Raw genomic sequence first — 16,948 nt, 5'->3', positions numbered from 1 at the left:
TGGCCTGTATCAGGTTCAGACGCTTGGCTGATTCCAAGTAGGCCAAATTCATATGGTCAGTAAACACTGTAATAGGGTGTCTCGCTCCCTCTAGCCAATGGCGCCATTCCTCAAAAGCTAACTTGATGGCCAACAACTCCCTATCGCCCACATCGTAATTTCTCTCTGCGGAGGAGAGTTTCTGCGAGAAAAAGGCACACGGTCGCCATTTGGCAGGAGAGGGACCCTGAGACAAGACCGCACCCACACCCACCTCAGAAGCATCAACCTCAACTATGAAGGGTAGAGAAATATCAGGTTATACCAAGATGGGAGCGGAAGCAAAACCCTCCTTGATATTAGAAAAGGCCTTACGCGCCTCTACCGACCAGGAGGAAAAATCTACCCCCTTTCTAATCATATCAGTGAGTGGTTTAACAACAGAGGAATAATTCAAAATAAACTTCCTGTAATAATTGGCAAAACCCAAAAAACACATTAGCGCCTTCTGATTCTCAGGAAGCCCCCACTCAAGCACAGCGCGGACCTTCTTGGGGTCCATGCAAAAACCAGAAGCGGAGAAAAGAAACCCCAGAAATAGAATTTCTGGAACCGCAAACACACATTTTTCCAGTTTAGCGTACAATTTATTCTCCCGCAGGATGAGCAAGACCTGACGTAAGTGTTCCTTATGAGTTTTGAAATCAGGAGAAAAAATCTAAATGTCATCTAGATACACTAATACAAATTTCCCCATTAAATGATAAAGAATGCTGTTCACAAAATGCTGAAAGACGGCTGGAGCATTCATCAAACCAAAAGGCATAACCAAATTCTCAAAATGGCCCTCAGGGGTATTGAAGGCCGTCTTCCATTTGTCTCCTTCTCTGACCCTGACTAGGTTGTATGCCTCTCTTAGATCCAACTTGGAAAAAACTTTAGCCCCAACAATCTGGTTAAACAGGTCCGGGATCAGAGGAAGCGGATAGGGGTCACGAATTGTGATACTGTTCAGCTCCTTGAAATCCAGACATGGTTTTAAAGAACCATCTTTTTTTCTTAACAAAGAAAAAAACAGCGGCAACAGGTGACTTCGAGGGTCGTATGTGTCCCTTTCTCAGACTCTCTGAGATAAAAGCACGCATAGCGACCCTTTCAGGTTGGGAGAGATTGTATAAACGAGATTTAGGCAGCTTGGTGCCTGGGGTGAGATTAATAGGGCAATCGTACTCCCTGTGAGGGGGCAATTCCTGAACACCACTCTCAGAAAACACATCTGAAAATTCTGAGAGAAAAGATGGTACAGTCTTAGTAGAAACCTCTGAAACAAATGTCATGAGGCAATTCTCTCTGCAAAAGTCACTCCAACCATTTATTTGCCTCGCTTGCCAATCAATGGTGGGGTTATGTTTAGTGAGCCAGGGTAGCCCCAACACTAGAGGAGTAGGCAACCCGCTTAGAACGAAACAAGACACATCCTCAACATGAATATCACTCACAATCAAACGCATATTGTGAACTATGCCCTTTAACGATTTCTGAGAAAGTGGAACGGAATCAATAGCAAAAACAGTGCATACCTGGAAACTATGAGTTATAGCAAATTGATTATCAATGAGATTGACAGCTGCTCCACTATCTACAAAAATCTCACAAAAAATGTTCTTGCTCTCTAGCGCCACCCTGGCAGGTAGGACAAAATGGGAACTACAAGCAAACGGAAAACCTTGAATTTCCGCATCAACCTTGCCAATAGTAACAGATGGAACATCTTTAGAGGATTTTTTTTCTTTTTGTTTCTTTATTACTATAAAAAAAACTGCCTGAATCTCCTAGAGGGACAAACATTTGCCAAATGATTTATACCTCCACAACAGAAACAAACCTTCCTATGAGAGCTGAATCTTCTATTGCCAGAGGCAAGCAAACCCAGCTGCATGGGCTCCTGCTCAGAAGGGATTGAGAGCGACTGAGACCCCTGTGCACTGAATGAGACCGCCGCACTGTCCTTGGACTGAGTATGACAGGAAGGAGTGATCTCTCCTCTCTCTCTAAGACGCCTGTCAATACGAACGGACCGAGACATGGCAGAGTCCAAGGAGGTAGGTCTCTCATGAAAGGCAAATGCATCTTTCAATCCCTCTGAAAGACCATGGCAAAATTGACTTCGGAGTGCAGCATCATTCCAACCAGTATCAGCTGCCCATCTCCAAAATTTTGAACAGTATATCTCTGCGGACTGTTTACCCTGGCATAAAAGACGTAGTCTAGACTCAGCCAGAGCAAAACGATTCTGATCATCATATATCTGACCCAGGGCTAAAAAAAATTAATCCACTGGACAGAGGGGCCGTGCCCCCACCGGCAGTGAAAATGCCCAGGACTGAGCGTTATCCCTGAGCAGCGAGATGATGATCCCCGCCCTCTGCTCCTCATCACCAGAGGAATGGGGAAGTAGGCGAAAATGGAGTTTGCAAGCCTCTCTAAAACGAACAAAATTCTCACTACCCCCGGAGAACGTATCCGGGAGCGAGATCTTAGGCTCAGAACAAACTCCATGAACGCAAGCTGAACCAGTCACCTGAAACTGAGAAACAGTCTTACGGAGATCTGCTACCTCCAATGAAAGACCCTGCATGTGTTCAGTCAAAAGTGAAACCGGATCCATGCTTGAGACGGTTTTGGCGGTTTATAATGTCACGGAAGGTGTATAGAAAACTAGAAGACACAAAATGAAGATCCGACTGACTGGATCCAAAACTAATGAACTAAAGGGAGAGCCCTGCAACAGACCTGGTTCTCTCCCTAACTGCTCAGCCTATGCAAAAATCTCAATGGTAGATGATCGCATATCCTCGTACCTCGACTGTATTACACCTAAACACCCTATAATAGTGAGGGGACACGACCACCGGCTCCCTACACTTGATACGGAGGGAGTCAGGGTCACCTGGGATCCAGCAAACAGGAAAATACAAATTAATGAACAAAACGTATCTGTAGAAGACTCAGTAGTAGCATCCAGCATGCATACACTCCAGGAAGTTGTATAAACCGCAAAGTGATGCAGTATGGGAAGGGATTTAAAGAGATGCAATCAGTGCAACTACATGACAGCTGAGAGAGGCTAACGAGATGAGAAAATGAAAGCAAAGCAAAAGGAACCTCAAGGAGGTTCTCAGATGTCTGGTGGTGACAAACATATAGGACTGATAAAAATGTAAATCATGAGTCAGTGGAAGAGTCGGGCTAAATAGTACAAGGAGTGCCTGAGCACTGGCCATAAAACTAGTCAGTTGCATATCACAGCAAACTGCTTTTATCTACAGTATGTAAACAAATCTTCATCCATGAAATAATAGGTATACTTCAAATGCTATTTAATTCCCATACAAAGCTTTGGTAGTACTTTTCTAGGTGAAATAGATACTGATATGATAGACACTCTTTAACCTAATCAACCTAAAACTGTTTGTTCTTCAATGTCCCAGAAGACATTCCGGTATACAGTGTGTCTACAAGCTATATCCATCATCTTTTTCTCCTGCTTTCTAAATTCAGCTGATTATTTGCCCCCTGACTCCCTGGTCGGCCAGTTTAGTTAGTGGGATCTTTCATACATTATCTCAAGTGTATGACCAGCTTTAGGGATTCAGTTTACTCTATCTGACTCAACTGTTTTACCAAAATAATCAATAATTGGTAATGACGCCATACTTTTCCTAGTCCACTGCCACTGTCTCCTCTCACATCCCTTCAAGCCACCCAAACTCTATTCCCCAGTAAATCTACAGTTGTGGCCATAAGTTTTGAGAATGACACAAATATTAGTTTTCACAAAGTTTGCTGCTAAACTGCTTTTAGATCTTTGTTTCAGTTGTTTCTGTGATGTAGTGAAATATAATTACACGCACTTCATACATTTCAAAGGCTTTTATCGACAATTACATGACATTTATGCAAAGAGTCAGTATTTGCAGTGTTGGCTCTTCTTTTTCAGGACCTCTGCAATTCGACTAGGCATGCTCTCAATCAACTTCTGGGCCAATTCCTGACTGATAGCAACCCATTCTTTCATAATCACTTCTTGGAGTTTGTCAGAATTAGTGGGATTTTGTTTGTCCACCCGCCTCTTGAGGATTGACCACAAGTTCTCAATGGGATCAAGATCTGGGGAGTTTCCAGGCCATGGACCCAAAATGTCAACTTTTTGGTCCCAGAGCCACTTAGTTATCACTTTTGCCTTATGGCACGGTGTTCCATCGTGCTGGAAAATGCATTGTTCTTCACCAAACTGTTGTTGGATTGTTGGAAGAAGTTGCTGTTGGAGGGTGTTTTGGTACCATTCTTTATTCATGGCAGTGTTTTTGGGCAAAATTGTGAGTGAACCCACTCCCTTGGATGAGAAGCAACCCCACACATGAATAGTCTCAGGATGCTTTACTGTTGGCATGACACAAGACTTATGGTAGCGCTCACCTTTTCTTCTCCGGACAAGCCTTTTTCCTGATGCCCCAAACAATCGGAAAGAGGCTTCATTGGAGAATATGACTTTGCCCCAGTCCTCAGCAGTCCATTCACCATATTTTCTGCAGAAGATCAATCTGTCTCTGATGTTTTTTTTGGAGAGATGTGGCTTCTTTGCTGCCCTTCTTAACACCAGGCCATCTTCCAAAAGTCTTCGCCTCACTGTGCGTGCAGATGCACTCACACCTGCCTGCTGCCATTCCTAAGCAAGCTCTGCACTGGTGGCACTCCGATCCTACAGACGATCCTGGCGCTTGCTGGATTTTCTTGGACGCCCTGAAGCCTTCTTAACAAGAATTGAACCTCTTTCCTTGAAGTTCTTGATGATCCTATAAATTGTTGATTGAGGTGCAATCTTAGTAGCCACAATATCCTTGCCTGTGAAGCCGTTTTTATGCAACGCAATTATGGCTGCATGCGTTTCTTTGCAGGTCACCATGGTTAACGATGGAAGAATAATGTTTTCCAGCATCACCCTCCTTTTAACAGGTCAAGTCTGCCATTTTAACCCAATCAGCCTGACATAATGATCTCCAGCCTTGTGTTGGTCAATATTCTTACCTGAGTTAACAAGACGATTACTGAAATGATCTCAGCAGGTCCTTTAATGACAGCAATGAAATGCAGTTGAAAGTTTTTTGGGGATTAAGTTAATTTTCATGGCAAAGAAGGACTATGCAATTCATCTGATCACTCTTCATAACATTCTGGAGTATATGCAAATTGATATTATAAAAACTTAAGCAGCAACTTTTCCAATTTACAATATTTATGTAATTCTCAAAACTTTTGGCTACGACTTAACATTTCCCTTTGTTTCTCCACTACATTTCCCCTTAAACAATCTCTTCACTGGCCATCTATGATGAGAATGTATTTCAAAATTGCAAGACTGTCCACCACCTGTCACAACCATATATCTTTGCCTAATATCCTGATACCTTCCCTTCTTTAATCTCCAGTCTTCTCCGGACTTCCTTTTCTGATTCCCTGTTGTAAACACCTCACTTCACTGGCAGTCCTAGAACTCCACTGATGACACTTAAAAGGGTTCTACAAGAATGGCTTTTTTTTGCGAACTTCATGCTTCCTGGCGCTGGTTAATCCTTCTGTCGTGTGATGCTCCACTTGGCTCCCTCGTTTTCAACATCCAGTTTCACATTGCAGCAGCAAATCATTGGCCATAGAGATGACTGTCTCCCCTTATATCATGATAAATGGTCACATGATGTAAGGGGATCTGGTCTCCACTTGCGGCAATGTCAAACCAGATGTTGATAGCAAGGGAGCCCAGCAGAGCATAGCAGGTCTGGAGGAGAAGGAATGGGGAGCCAGTATTGGGAAGTAGGTAAGTAATCTTTCTTTTACAAGTCAGGTGGGAGGATTTGCCAAACCCCATCCCCAACCTTGTTGCACAACCCCTTTAAGGCATATCTCATTGACATCCTATTAAAGTTAATGCCAACATAAACTCACCACTGACAAATTAAGTACAGTACTGCCATATCAGTACAATTTTAGAAGGATGCTGATGGTAGGTGCCTTTTTGTCAAACTGGCTAAATGCTGTTTTGGCACAATGCATATTTCATCACCTTACTATTCACTTTATGTCATTAACTCCAAGTATGGTAGTGCAGGATGTAAATTCAATTATAAAGAGAAAATGATTAATAAAACATGTTTAATTTAACCTTTACAACCCTTTGTGAAGAGAATAGATAACCACTGATTGAAGCAATTATATAATTTCATAAATGTGAAGTCTTTGTAAAATGGTCATGCATTGTATTAATAAACAAAGTGAAACACTGATTAAAAGAAATTACTCTGACATTTCTGCCTTTCCTCCAGAGCACCCTAGAAAAATATCTCCATTATGATATAGGTAATTATTTTTTTTTTTTTTTTTTTAAGTGATTGATTGAGACATACAGTGGAATGCGAAAGCTTGGGCAACCTTGTTAATCGTCATGATTTTCCTGTATAAATCGTTGGTTGTTATAATAAAAAAAGTCAGTTAAATATATCATATAGGAGACACACACAGGGATATTTGAGAAGTGAAATTAAGTTTATTGGATTTACAGAACGTGTGGTATAATTGTTTAAACAAAATTGGGCAGGTGCATAAATTTGGGCACTGTTGTCATTTTATTGATTCCAAAACCTTTAGAACTAATTATTGGAACTCAAATTGGCTTGGTAAGCTCAGTGACACCTGACCTACATACACAGGTGAATCCAATTATGAGAAAGAGTATTTAAGGGGGTCAATTGTAAGTTTCCCTCCTCTTTTCATTTTCTCTGAAGAGTAGCAACACGGGGGTCTCAAAACAACTCTCAAATGACCTGAAGACAAAGATTGTTCACCATCATGGTTTAGGGGAAGAATACAGAAAGCTGTCTCAGAGATTTCAGCTGTCTGTTTGCACAGTTAGGAACATATTGAGGAAATGGAAGACCACAGGCTCAGTTCAAGTTAAGGCTCGAAGTGGCAGACCAAGAAAAATCTTGGATAGACAGAAGCGACAAATGGTGAGAACAGTCAGAGTCAACCCACAGACCAGCACCAAAGAGCTACAACATCATCTTGCTGCAGATGGAGTCACTGTGCATCGTTCAACCATTCGGCGCACTTTACACAAGGAGATGCTGTATGCGAGAGTGATGCAGAGGAAGCCTTTTCTCCACCCACAGCAGAAAAAGTGCCGCTTGAGGTGGGCTAAAGCACATTTGGAAAAGCCAGCTTCATTTTGGAATAAGGTGCTGTGGACTGATGAAACTAAAATTTCGTTATTTGGCCATAACAAGGGGAGTTATGCATGGAGGAAAAAGAACACAGCATTCCAAGAAAAACACCTGCTACCTACAGTAAAATATGGTGGTGGTTCCATCATGCTGTGGGGCTGTGTGGCCAGTGCAGGGACTGGGAATCTTGTGAAAGTTGAGGGACGCATTGATTTCACTCAGTATCAGCAGATTCTGGAGACCAATGTCCAGGAATCAGTGACAAAGCTGAAGCTGCGCCAGGGCTGGATCTTTCAACAAGACAACGACCCTAAACACTGCTCAAAATCCACTAAGGCATTTATGCAGAGGATCAAGTACAACGTTCTGGAATGGCCATCTCAGTCCCCAGACCTGAATATAATTGAAAATCTGTGGTTTGACCTAAAGAGAGCTGTCCATGCTTGGAAGCCATCAAACCTGAATGAACTAAAGATTTTTTGTAAGGAGGAATGGTCCAAAATACCTTCAACCAGAATCCAGACTCTCATTGGAACCTACAGGAAGCGTTTAGAGGCTGTAATTTCTGCAAAAGGAGGATCTACTAAATATTGATTTAATTTCTTTTTTGTGGTGCCCAAATTTATGCACCTGCCTAATTTTGTTTAAACAATTATAGCACACTTTCTCTAAATTCAATAAACTTCATTTCACTTCTCAAATATCACTGTTGGTGTCTCCTATATGATATATTTAACTGACATTTTTTATCGTAACAACAAACGATTTATACAGGAAAATCATGACGATTAACAAGTTTGCCCAAACTTTTGCATCCCACTGTATATATACATATTTTTTTTACATAAAACGGTGAATTGTCATATTTGCTGCATGTGCTATAAAATTGCACCTTTTTCTTTCCAAAAATGAACCGGCTGAATAACTATTATATATCTCTTTGACGGTGGCAAGTACAGTGTATTTATAAATGTGCAAAAGAGCGCATTTTAGTGTGTCAATAAGGCCTCATGCACACGACAGTATTTTTTCTCGGTCCGCAAAACGGGGTTCCGTTGTTCCGTGATCCGTGTCCGTTTTTTCTTCCGTCGTGTTTCCGTGTGTCCGTGTTTCAGGTTTTTTTTGCGGACCGTCATTAAAGAAGGAATGGTTAAAAAAATGAAATTTTAATAACTCCACCCAGGATACTGGTATAAATGAAGTGTCCTGAGTTTGGTTTTGTGGCCATTTTCTGTAGTCTTCACAGAGTACAGAGGTGATTTTGGTTGCTTTTCTTTGCAATTTCACTATGGATGATGCATCTGAGGATGAGGTCTTAATGCATTGGCTTGTTTCTCGGCGATGGGGACCGCACACTCCTTTGTTGCCTGAGGTTAAAGGAGTCGATTTTGGGTCCATCCGATTGTTTCACAACGTTACCGGAAAGGACACTTTCATTCCCTCTACAAAGATCTGCGACTGAATCCAGAGAAGTTTTTCTCCTTCTGCAGGATGTCAGTCAATACATTTGATCGCTTGCTGTCATCTCTACGTACTGTCCTTACCTTCATGGACACCAATATGAGGCGCAGCATTTCTCCTGAGGAAAGGCTCATTGTCACGTTGAGGTAAGCAATGTATAATTTATCAAGCTTCAACAGTAATGTGCCGTGCTTCTGTCAGGAGGAACATGTGTTTTAAAATGGCTGCTGTTAGACATGTGCTTCTGTTTGCTGAAGTAACCTTTCTTTTGCCATAATGTTTTGTGGTATTTTATTGTTTAGTTTTTGGTTGTAATAACCGTTAATCCCTGACACATAACACCCAAATATTGAGGGTTGTCTATTCGTATGTGCAAGTTTCAAACTTTGGTTCCGCTAACGTCCTCAAGACACTACAATAATCCTCAGCACTCGCCTGTATAGTTTGTGACAAAATGGATTTTTGGCTCAGTCAGGCAGCAAGGTTACAGCAGCCTGTATCCTGGGTGTGTGAGTGACTAAATCACCATTTTTTAACAAACTATATTGGGGACTGCATCAGATTATTGTAGTGTCTTTAAGCTTTTGGACCCTCAGTCAGGATCCCTAGCTGCGTGCAGCACCCTGCTTGAAGCCTATATGCCAGTCTGTACCCTATTTTGTGTGTTTGAGGTTGTGGCAAAACCCTGTGATTTTCATCTTTCGTCCTCATCATGCATAATGTTCACATAAGTTTTAAGTTGCCAATAACTTACAACATTTCAAAGGGGCTAAAGACAGTAGTTGTAACTTAGTTCTGGTCGTACTGCCCACACCCCAATAGCTGGTAGTGTTTTGCTCGTAGCCCCCTAATGTTTTGCTTAACTTTTTTGTTTTGTCCACAATGGACATAGGGTCTTTAAAATCTTATCTGGTGTGCAACATTATATGTCATTCATGTATCTGATGTTCCCTTTGATTTGCTGCTGTCAGATTTTTTTTCTTTCCATTTTTCAACAGATTCCTTGCAACGGGGAACTCATTTGCATCCCTGCATTTTAAATTTCTTTTAGGAACCTCGACGATCTCTCGGATTGTCCGTCACACTTGCCAGGTCATCTGGCAGCAACTCCAAGAGACGGTGATGCGGCAGCCCAAGGTGGACGATTGGCTTCGTATCGCTGAGGGCTTCCAAAATTCTGTGCAGTTTCCAAACTGCATCGGGGCAATGGATAACAAGCACATCCGTGTGAAGAAGCCGCCACACTCAGGGTCCCGATTCTTCAATTTTTAAACAATATTTTTCGGTAGTGCTGATGGCTGTTGCTGACAGTAACTACCGGTTTATAATGGTTGATATCGGGGCCTATGGAAGCACTGCTGATGCGCGCATCTTTAGTTCTTCTAGAATGGGTGATCAGCTTCGTGCCAACCAGCTTGCCCTGCCCGAGTCCAGAAGACTGCCCGGATCTGCTGGTCCGCCGGCTCCATTTGTCATCGTGGAGGATGAAGGGTTTGCATTAACTCACCATGTTTTGCGGCCCTTTCCAAAGCGTGGTTTGGATGTCAGGAGGCGTATTTTCAACTACCGGTTGACTCGTGCCCGTCGGTATGTTGAGTGCGCTTTCGGAATACTCTCTAGCAAATGGAGGGTGTTTTTGTCATCCATACAGATGGATCCGGAGAATGCTACCCTGGTGATTCAAGCTTGTGTTGTTCTACACAACTTCACCAGGATTCACAAGGCTTCCTCTTCTGTTGACATGGAAGATTTGCCCGCGTCAGCAGGTTTGGGCTTGGATCGGACCCTGCATAGACGACCTGGGACTGCAGGCATCGCAGTTCGAGAACTGTATGCAGACTACTTTTTAAGCCCAGAGGGGTCCTTGCCATGGCAGAGGGACGGAATTCGTGGCAGTGTTTGCTTTCTTCTGTGCTTGTTAGTTTGTTTTTTGTTTTCCAGATAGCTTATGTAATTTCAGACATAGTTGAGTGTAGGGACTCGCAAGACAATGAGGACCCTTGACGTGGGCTTGCGGGCTGAGGTTTTTTGGAACTAAAAGCTAATCAATCTTTTTTTTTACCAAAACAAGATGTTTTGTTTTTAAATTTTAGAAACATCATTAATGGATTTGCTATATGTTTCTAAAAACCTTCTAATAACTCTAAAAATGTTTTTTAATAAGTGGCCGTCACCATGTAAAATAAACTTGGTTTACTACTACAAGTATTGTTTGTGTCTTTTGGAAGTGTCTTTTGAAATTTGAATGTTATATATTTTATGTTATAGCTGAAATTTAGCAATTTACACCATCACATTCTACATGTATTCCTCAAACATGATATGCTTTTTTGCAACCCAAAGAAACAATAGTAAGTGTTGTTGGTTGAAAATGCACATAGCCAATAGGTTTTCAGTTCAAACATTAGGATAATCTTATATTTCTCACCAACCAAAATTTTTAGAAAAGGTATGTTTGGCCATTTGTGCATTCTACTCTCATCTATTATTTTTTTCCATTGCTCCCCGTACAAACAGATGTTGGTACCAACACCTAGTAAAAAGGTCTAGATCAGTGATGGCTAACCTTGGCACTCCAGCTGGGTTAAAACTACAACTCCCAAGATGCCCCCCTTGCTTCGATGATTTACAAACACGATAGAAATAAATGGAGCATGCTGGGAGTTGAAATTCGTTCACAGCTGGAGTGCAAAGGTTAGCCATCACTGCCCTATCTAATTTGTATTGCTACTTCTTCATCCAAAAATGGTTGAGTGGTTTGTAAATCTACATCCCATAGTTATGTAGGTTTTGGTTACCGTCACATTTTGTTAGGCTTTAAAAATAAATTCAAGACACATTGTTTTGGACTATTTTTTAAATGAACGAAACCAAAGGTCTCAAAAAACATTTAACAAAAAGTATGCTGGCACAAATTAGCCAAAGAAAATATTCAATAAATAACAAAAAAATGCACTTGAATACCAAATTAAAGGTTGAACAAATCCCTGGTAAAGGGACCAGGCTAGAAAGAACTGCCAGGCCTCTGCTGTTGCTGTGGCAGTGGCATAGGTGGCAGCCTGTTGATAATATTGGGAAGCTGGCCGGCTGGTTTCCCGGGGCCACCTGGTAAGATGGGCCAGGTACAGGTGGGCCATGGGGTTGGGGTTGGCTTTGGCCGGAAACCTGTTGAGAGCGTGCAGAAAGTATCCTACGTCTCATGTTGAAGATCTCCGCCACAATAGCTTCCTCGTAGGGGGAGGAGAACAACTCTATAACCATGGCAATACCCGCCACGCAAGGGCTCAATTGGTGGGCAGGGATGCCCCTGAGTAAAGGACCCAGCCCCCTCACCACTGCTTCTTCCGGTCCCTCACTCCTCCTCTTGGCCAGGAATTCAATTACTCTAGAGTCTATTTGTTCCCTAGTATCTGGAGCTGAGGAAGCCTGAGGGACATTGCGTCGACGCCTTGGCTGAGGCTGCTGGGTCATATCCAGGGACCCCTGTGAAAGGGTTGGCGGCTCAAGAGGTGGTTGTCGGGTCTCCTCAGCCTGGGGATGTGTGGGGCTACTTTCCGGTGAGAAAACTGCCGGAGTTTCACTCCCACCAGCATCCGAATCCTCCCGATCTTCTTCCAAGCTGTCGACAGTACTGTATGGAAACATTATAGATAATCATATATTAAATTTATGTAGTACAACATTCTGGTTTTTCATTAGGTTTTTATTAAAAAAAAATGTAAAGTTGTATAGTCGTTTGTGCAAGTCCGAACTAAAATAAATATATCCATATAAACACTAAATCACTGATGAATCCTATTGTGAACAAGTACTCTTTTTTTACAAAAAAAAAATCTGAACAATGATAGTAGTTTGGGGATAGATAGTATGTCCTGTGCAAAAATTGGTGAACACATTCTAGGAGCTAATCAAGTGCTGAAATTCAGAACATCTGCATTGTGGGCGAGTTTGTACAGTGTCACACTCGTTTTGGTTTATTAAAGCTTCCAAAATACCACTTCCTGAACATTTTGAATGCTTCATAAGGTCAGGGTGGAAGTTTATCATAAAAATCTGCACCAGGAACGCAGTTGGTGCATCATTAGTGTCAATGTATAATAGTACAAAGTATTGAGCATTTTTAATAATAACTCATGCCGAACATTTTTTTAAATTGAAATACAACTAGAGAATAAGGTAAAAGGAAATTTTCATATAGACCAGGTCCTGTTTAAAAGATTAAAGGTAAAAAAAAAAACATTTTTAATCAAAAACAAAGGAATACAGAGAATAAACCAAAAATGGGAACACTATTCACGCACCTATGACTGGTAAGGCCTGGGCCAATCGTTATCATATTTCGAACATATCCAATGTAAAGGTACACATTCTCATATTGACGATCGACAAACAACGGGCAAAATATATGTCAATCAGCTGTATGATGAGAAAAAACATGCAATGCACAAGTGTCACCTCCCTTCTAATTTCCAGCACTGATAGCACTCTATCCCATCACATAACTGTGACTATATATTAAACATAAAGTGGCACACAGGATGAAGAGAGACGGCAGAGGGCAGGGCATGTGCGATGTGCTTGTTTTGTCTCGTCATACTGCTGAAGAGTGTGGTTGTTTTTTTATTTTTATTTTGGTTCCAAAAAATGCACCTACACCGAGGTGAGAGGTGATCAATAGTCAAATAACATATAAAAAAATATTTTTACGGCCTCAAATCCATCACCGGTTTGAGAAACTCTAATTGCACGGTGTAGATGTATGGCCTTTTTCGGGCACCCCTATCGCCACTTCGTCCCCGTTCATTAAGTTCCTGGCGAAACTGATCCGGGCAGCTGTTCCACCGGGTCTTGGTTTGCTTCACTATTTTGAAAATAAAAAATTTCAAGTTTAGAATTTGTCATGTTTAAAATTGACCTTTTTAAATTTCTTTAAAAAAAATTATCAAAAAAAAAAGCCACAACCTGAGGATAATTCATCCAAAATGAATAAAAATACAACACATGCTACAGTACTGCCAGTTTGGATATACTAATTAAAAACGTTCATGAAGCCAAGGAATAATCGTGCTAGGCATTGGTATGTAAATTAATGCACAATATGCGTTAAATATCAACTATTGCATACGCAATTTAAATTAGAACAAGTGCCACCAACTAGCAGGTGCACATGCATAGTATCCATTACTACAGTTTACTGTATCATAGCTAGGGCCAGGCATTTTAAAAACACCCAATAGTAGGAGTAGGGTATATTTTATAGAATTAAAATGTAAAATCCATATATAGGCATATATAATATAAGGGAGGTGAATAAAAAAAAACAGTTTAGGAACATGGAGCTAAGCGTTCCGCAGTATCACGGCCTAGCATCCTGGTGAGAACAGGAGTTCATGTTATTATTGGTTTCCTAGGACGCCGTGCACCTAGTGCCGCCACTGCAGTACCGTAATAAACTCGTATGAACTATACCAGTGTCTGACTGTACTTCAGGGTCGACAAAAAGCACACCGCATCATAGCAACAAAAGAGGATGCCAGGCTGGGATACCGCGGAACGCTCACCTCCGTGTTCCACGCTCACCTCTGTGTTCCACGCTCGTATGCAGTTATTTAAACATCATGTAATTAATAGCAAGTTCAATAGTGACAAGACAGGGACCAGGACAGTGCAATGACATTGCTGGCACTTACCTAAATCTGCCCGGGCCTCTGGCATCGGCTTTTTGCAATTCCACTCGCCTCATGGAACAGGCCACTTTCTCCCACGAAACCTCTTTGCGGACTCTGTCTTGATAGACGTTGAGCCTGCTGTCCCATAACTCAGGCCTCTCCTGTACCAAAGTTATGAGCTTCTCTACGTTCCACTTTGGCATGGTCACAATTTTTCAAGCAAATCAACAGCAAACTACACAGAACCACAATCACCACAGGTCAGTAGTAAACTGCAATGTGATAACCTATGACCTGAAGCTTCCTTCCTGTATTGAAATTATTATTATTTTTTTATTGGGCTCAAATCTGGCAGACAGTTTTGCCATGAAAAAGATTAATAAAACGGTTGTGCATCCGCGATTTTCACGGACCCATTGATTTGAATGGGTCCGCGAACCGTTGTCCGCGAAAAAAATAGGACATATTTTTTTGACGGACTGGAACCACGGATCATGGACGCGGATGCCAAATGGTGCCTTAGCCGATTTTTCAACGGAACCATTGAAAGTCAATGGGTCCGCTGAAAATCACGAAAAACTGAACAACGGACACGGGACGAAACAACGGTCGTGTGCATGAGGCCTAAGGGCGGCTCCACACTGTACATGAAATGCGCACCAAAATCGAACAAAAAAACTTGCATAAATGTGCACTATTTATTGCATTTTTTGTGTGTTTTTTATGTGGTTTTTGGTGCAGAATTGATACAGATCTCACCCTTTCATTGAAATGGGTGAAATCTGCATAAGAAAAACACAATAACAATTGACATGCTGCAGATTTCAAATATCCGCATGGGAGGTTAATTACTCCACTTAACAAAAAGCTAAGTGTACATGATAATTGTCTAATCTCATACACTTTGCTGGTACTGTATTACACTATGGGGGTCATTTATTATAGTGAAATATGCCTAAAACATTGCTTTTAATAAATTACCCCCTATGTTTTTTCCACACAAAAATCTGTGCGGAAAAATGCACGTAATCCGCATAGTGTGCAGGCAGCTTCATAGAGTATAGCTTAGTTGCACTCAGACTGGCCAAACTATGCACAATTTGGCATGCATTTTGTTTCCCCAATTTTTTTTGCAAATTAAATACTGTTTATAAGTGCACAAATAGGTGTATTTTAGTGCATCAATAGCAGTGTTTTAAGGCCGATTCATTGTCCTGTATTTGTGGGAGGGGCTCTGCCACGCTATTTAGGTTCCATTCCCCCTCCCCTACATCCTACGTCTGCTCAACACAGATTGTGGCCATATCCGTGTGCGTCTGGTCAGTTGCTTTACTGCTCCTTATTCGCACTGTGCGCTGTGCCCACCGTTTCCACGTCCAAACTCATTCGCCTGCCTTCCCAGGTAAGTTGCCGCCTCAGTCAGCGGCGTTGCTTATAGTCTGGTTGGCAGCGCTGGCTCCCCAGGTAAGGGGGAGTCACGCTGCACCGGAGCAAACTGCCTGGATGCATCGGCTCCCACGCGGCAGTATAGGCAGGGTGCAGGGGTCAGCGTGGTCCTGAAATCGTTCGCAAATGTCTGGCATGGGCCGTCGTGCCATTAGTGAGGCAGGTTTATTTGGTTATACAGGTCCTTCTCAAAAAATTAGCATATTGTGATAAAGTTCATTATTTTCTGTAACGTACTGATAAACATTAGACTTTCATATATTTTAGATTCATTACACACCAACTGAAGTAGTTCAAGCCTTCTATTGTTTTAATATTGATGATTTTGGCATACAGCTCATGAAAACCCAAATTTCCTATCTCAGAAAATTAGCATATTTCATCCGACCAATAAAAGAAAAGTGTTTTTAATACAAAAAAAGTCAACCTTCAAATAATTATGTTCAGTTATGCACTCAATACATGGTCGGGAATCCTTTTGCAGAAATCACTGCTTCAATGCGGCGTGGCATGGAGGCAAGCAGCCTGTGGCACTGCTGAGGTGTTATGGAGGCCCAGGATGCTTCGATAGCGGCCTTAAGCTCATCCAGAGTGTTGGGTCTTGCATCTCTCAACTTTCTCTTCCCAATATCCCACAGATTCTCTATGGGGTTCAGGTCAGGAGAGTTGGCAGGCCAATTGAGCACAGTAATACCATGGTCAGTAAACCATTTACCAGTGGTTTTGGCACTGTGAGCAGGTGCCAGGTCATGCTGAAAAATGAAATCTTCATCTCCATAAAGCTTTTCAGCAGATTGAAGCATGAAGTGCTCCAAAATCTCCTGATAGCCAGCTGCATTGTCCCTGCCCTTGATAAAACACAGTGGACCAACACCAGCAGCTGACATGGCACCCCAGACCATCACTGACTGTGGGTACTTGACACTGGACTTCAGGCAGTTTGGCATTTCCCCAGTCTTCCTCCAGATTCTGGCACCTTGATCTCCGAATGACATGCAACAGTCCAGTGCTGCTTCTCTGTAGCCAAGGTCAGGCGCTTCTGCCGCTGTTTCTGGTTCAAAAGTGGCTTGACCTGGGGAATGCGGCACCTGTAGCCCATTTCCTGCACACGCCTGT

General features: G+C 42.1%; 1 protein-coding gene across 1 annotated transcript in view; it reads right to left on the bottom strand.

Annotated features, from left to right (window-relative positions):
- Positions 1-14,589, bottom strand: part of LOC122939402 (probable ATP-dependent RNA helicase DDX4) — a 175,451-nt gene extending 160,862 nt beyond the window's left edge. Inside the window, exons 1-2 of the mRNA XM_044295470.1 lie at positions 14,408-14,589; positions 12,051-12,348 (exon numbers count right to left, since the gene is read on the bottom strand). Of these exons, the coding sequence (XP_044151405.1) occupies positions 12,051-12,348; positions 14,408-14,589 (480 nt within the window). The remainder of the gene's footprint in view (positions 1-12,050; positions 12,349-14,407) is intronic.
- Between the last annotated feature and the right edge of the window lie 2,359 nt (positions 14,590-16,948).

Source organism: Bufo gargarizans, chromosome 5 (assembly GCF_014858855.1).
Source record: "Bufo gargarizans isolate SCDJY-AF-19 chromosome 5, ASM1485885v1, whole genome shotgun sequence".
NCBI classification, from domain to species: domain Eukaryota; kingdom Metazoa; phylum Chordata; class Amphibia; order Anura; family Bufonidae; genus Bufo; species Bufo gargarizans.
Note: the sequence above shows the minus strand (reverse complement) of the source record. Positions and strands in the feature narration are given on the sequence as shown.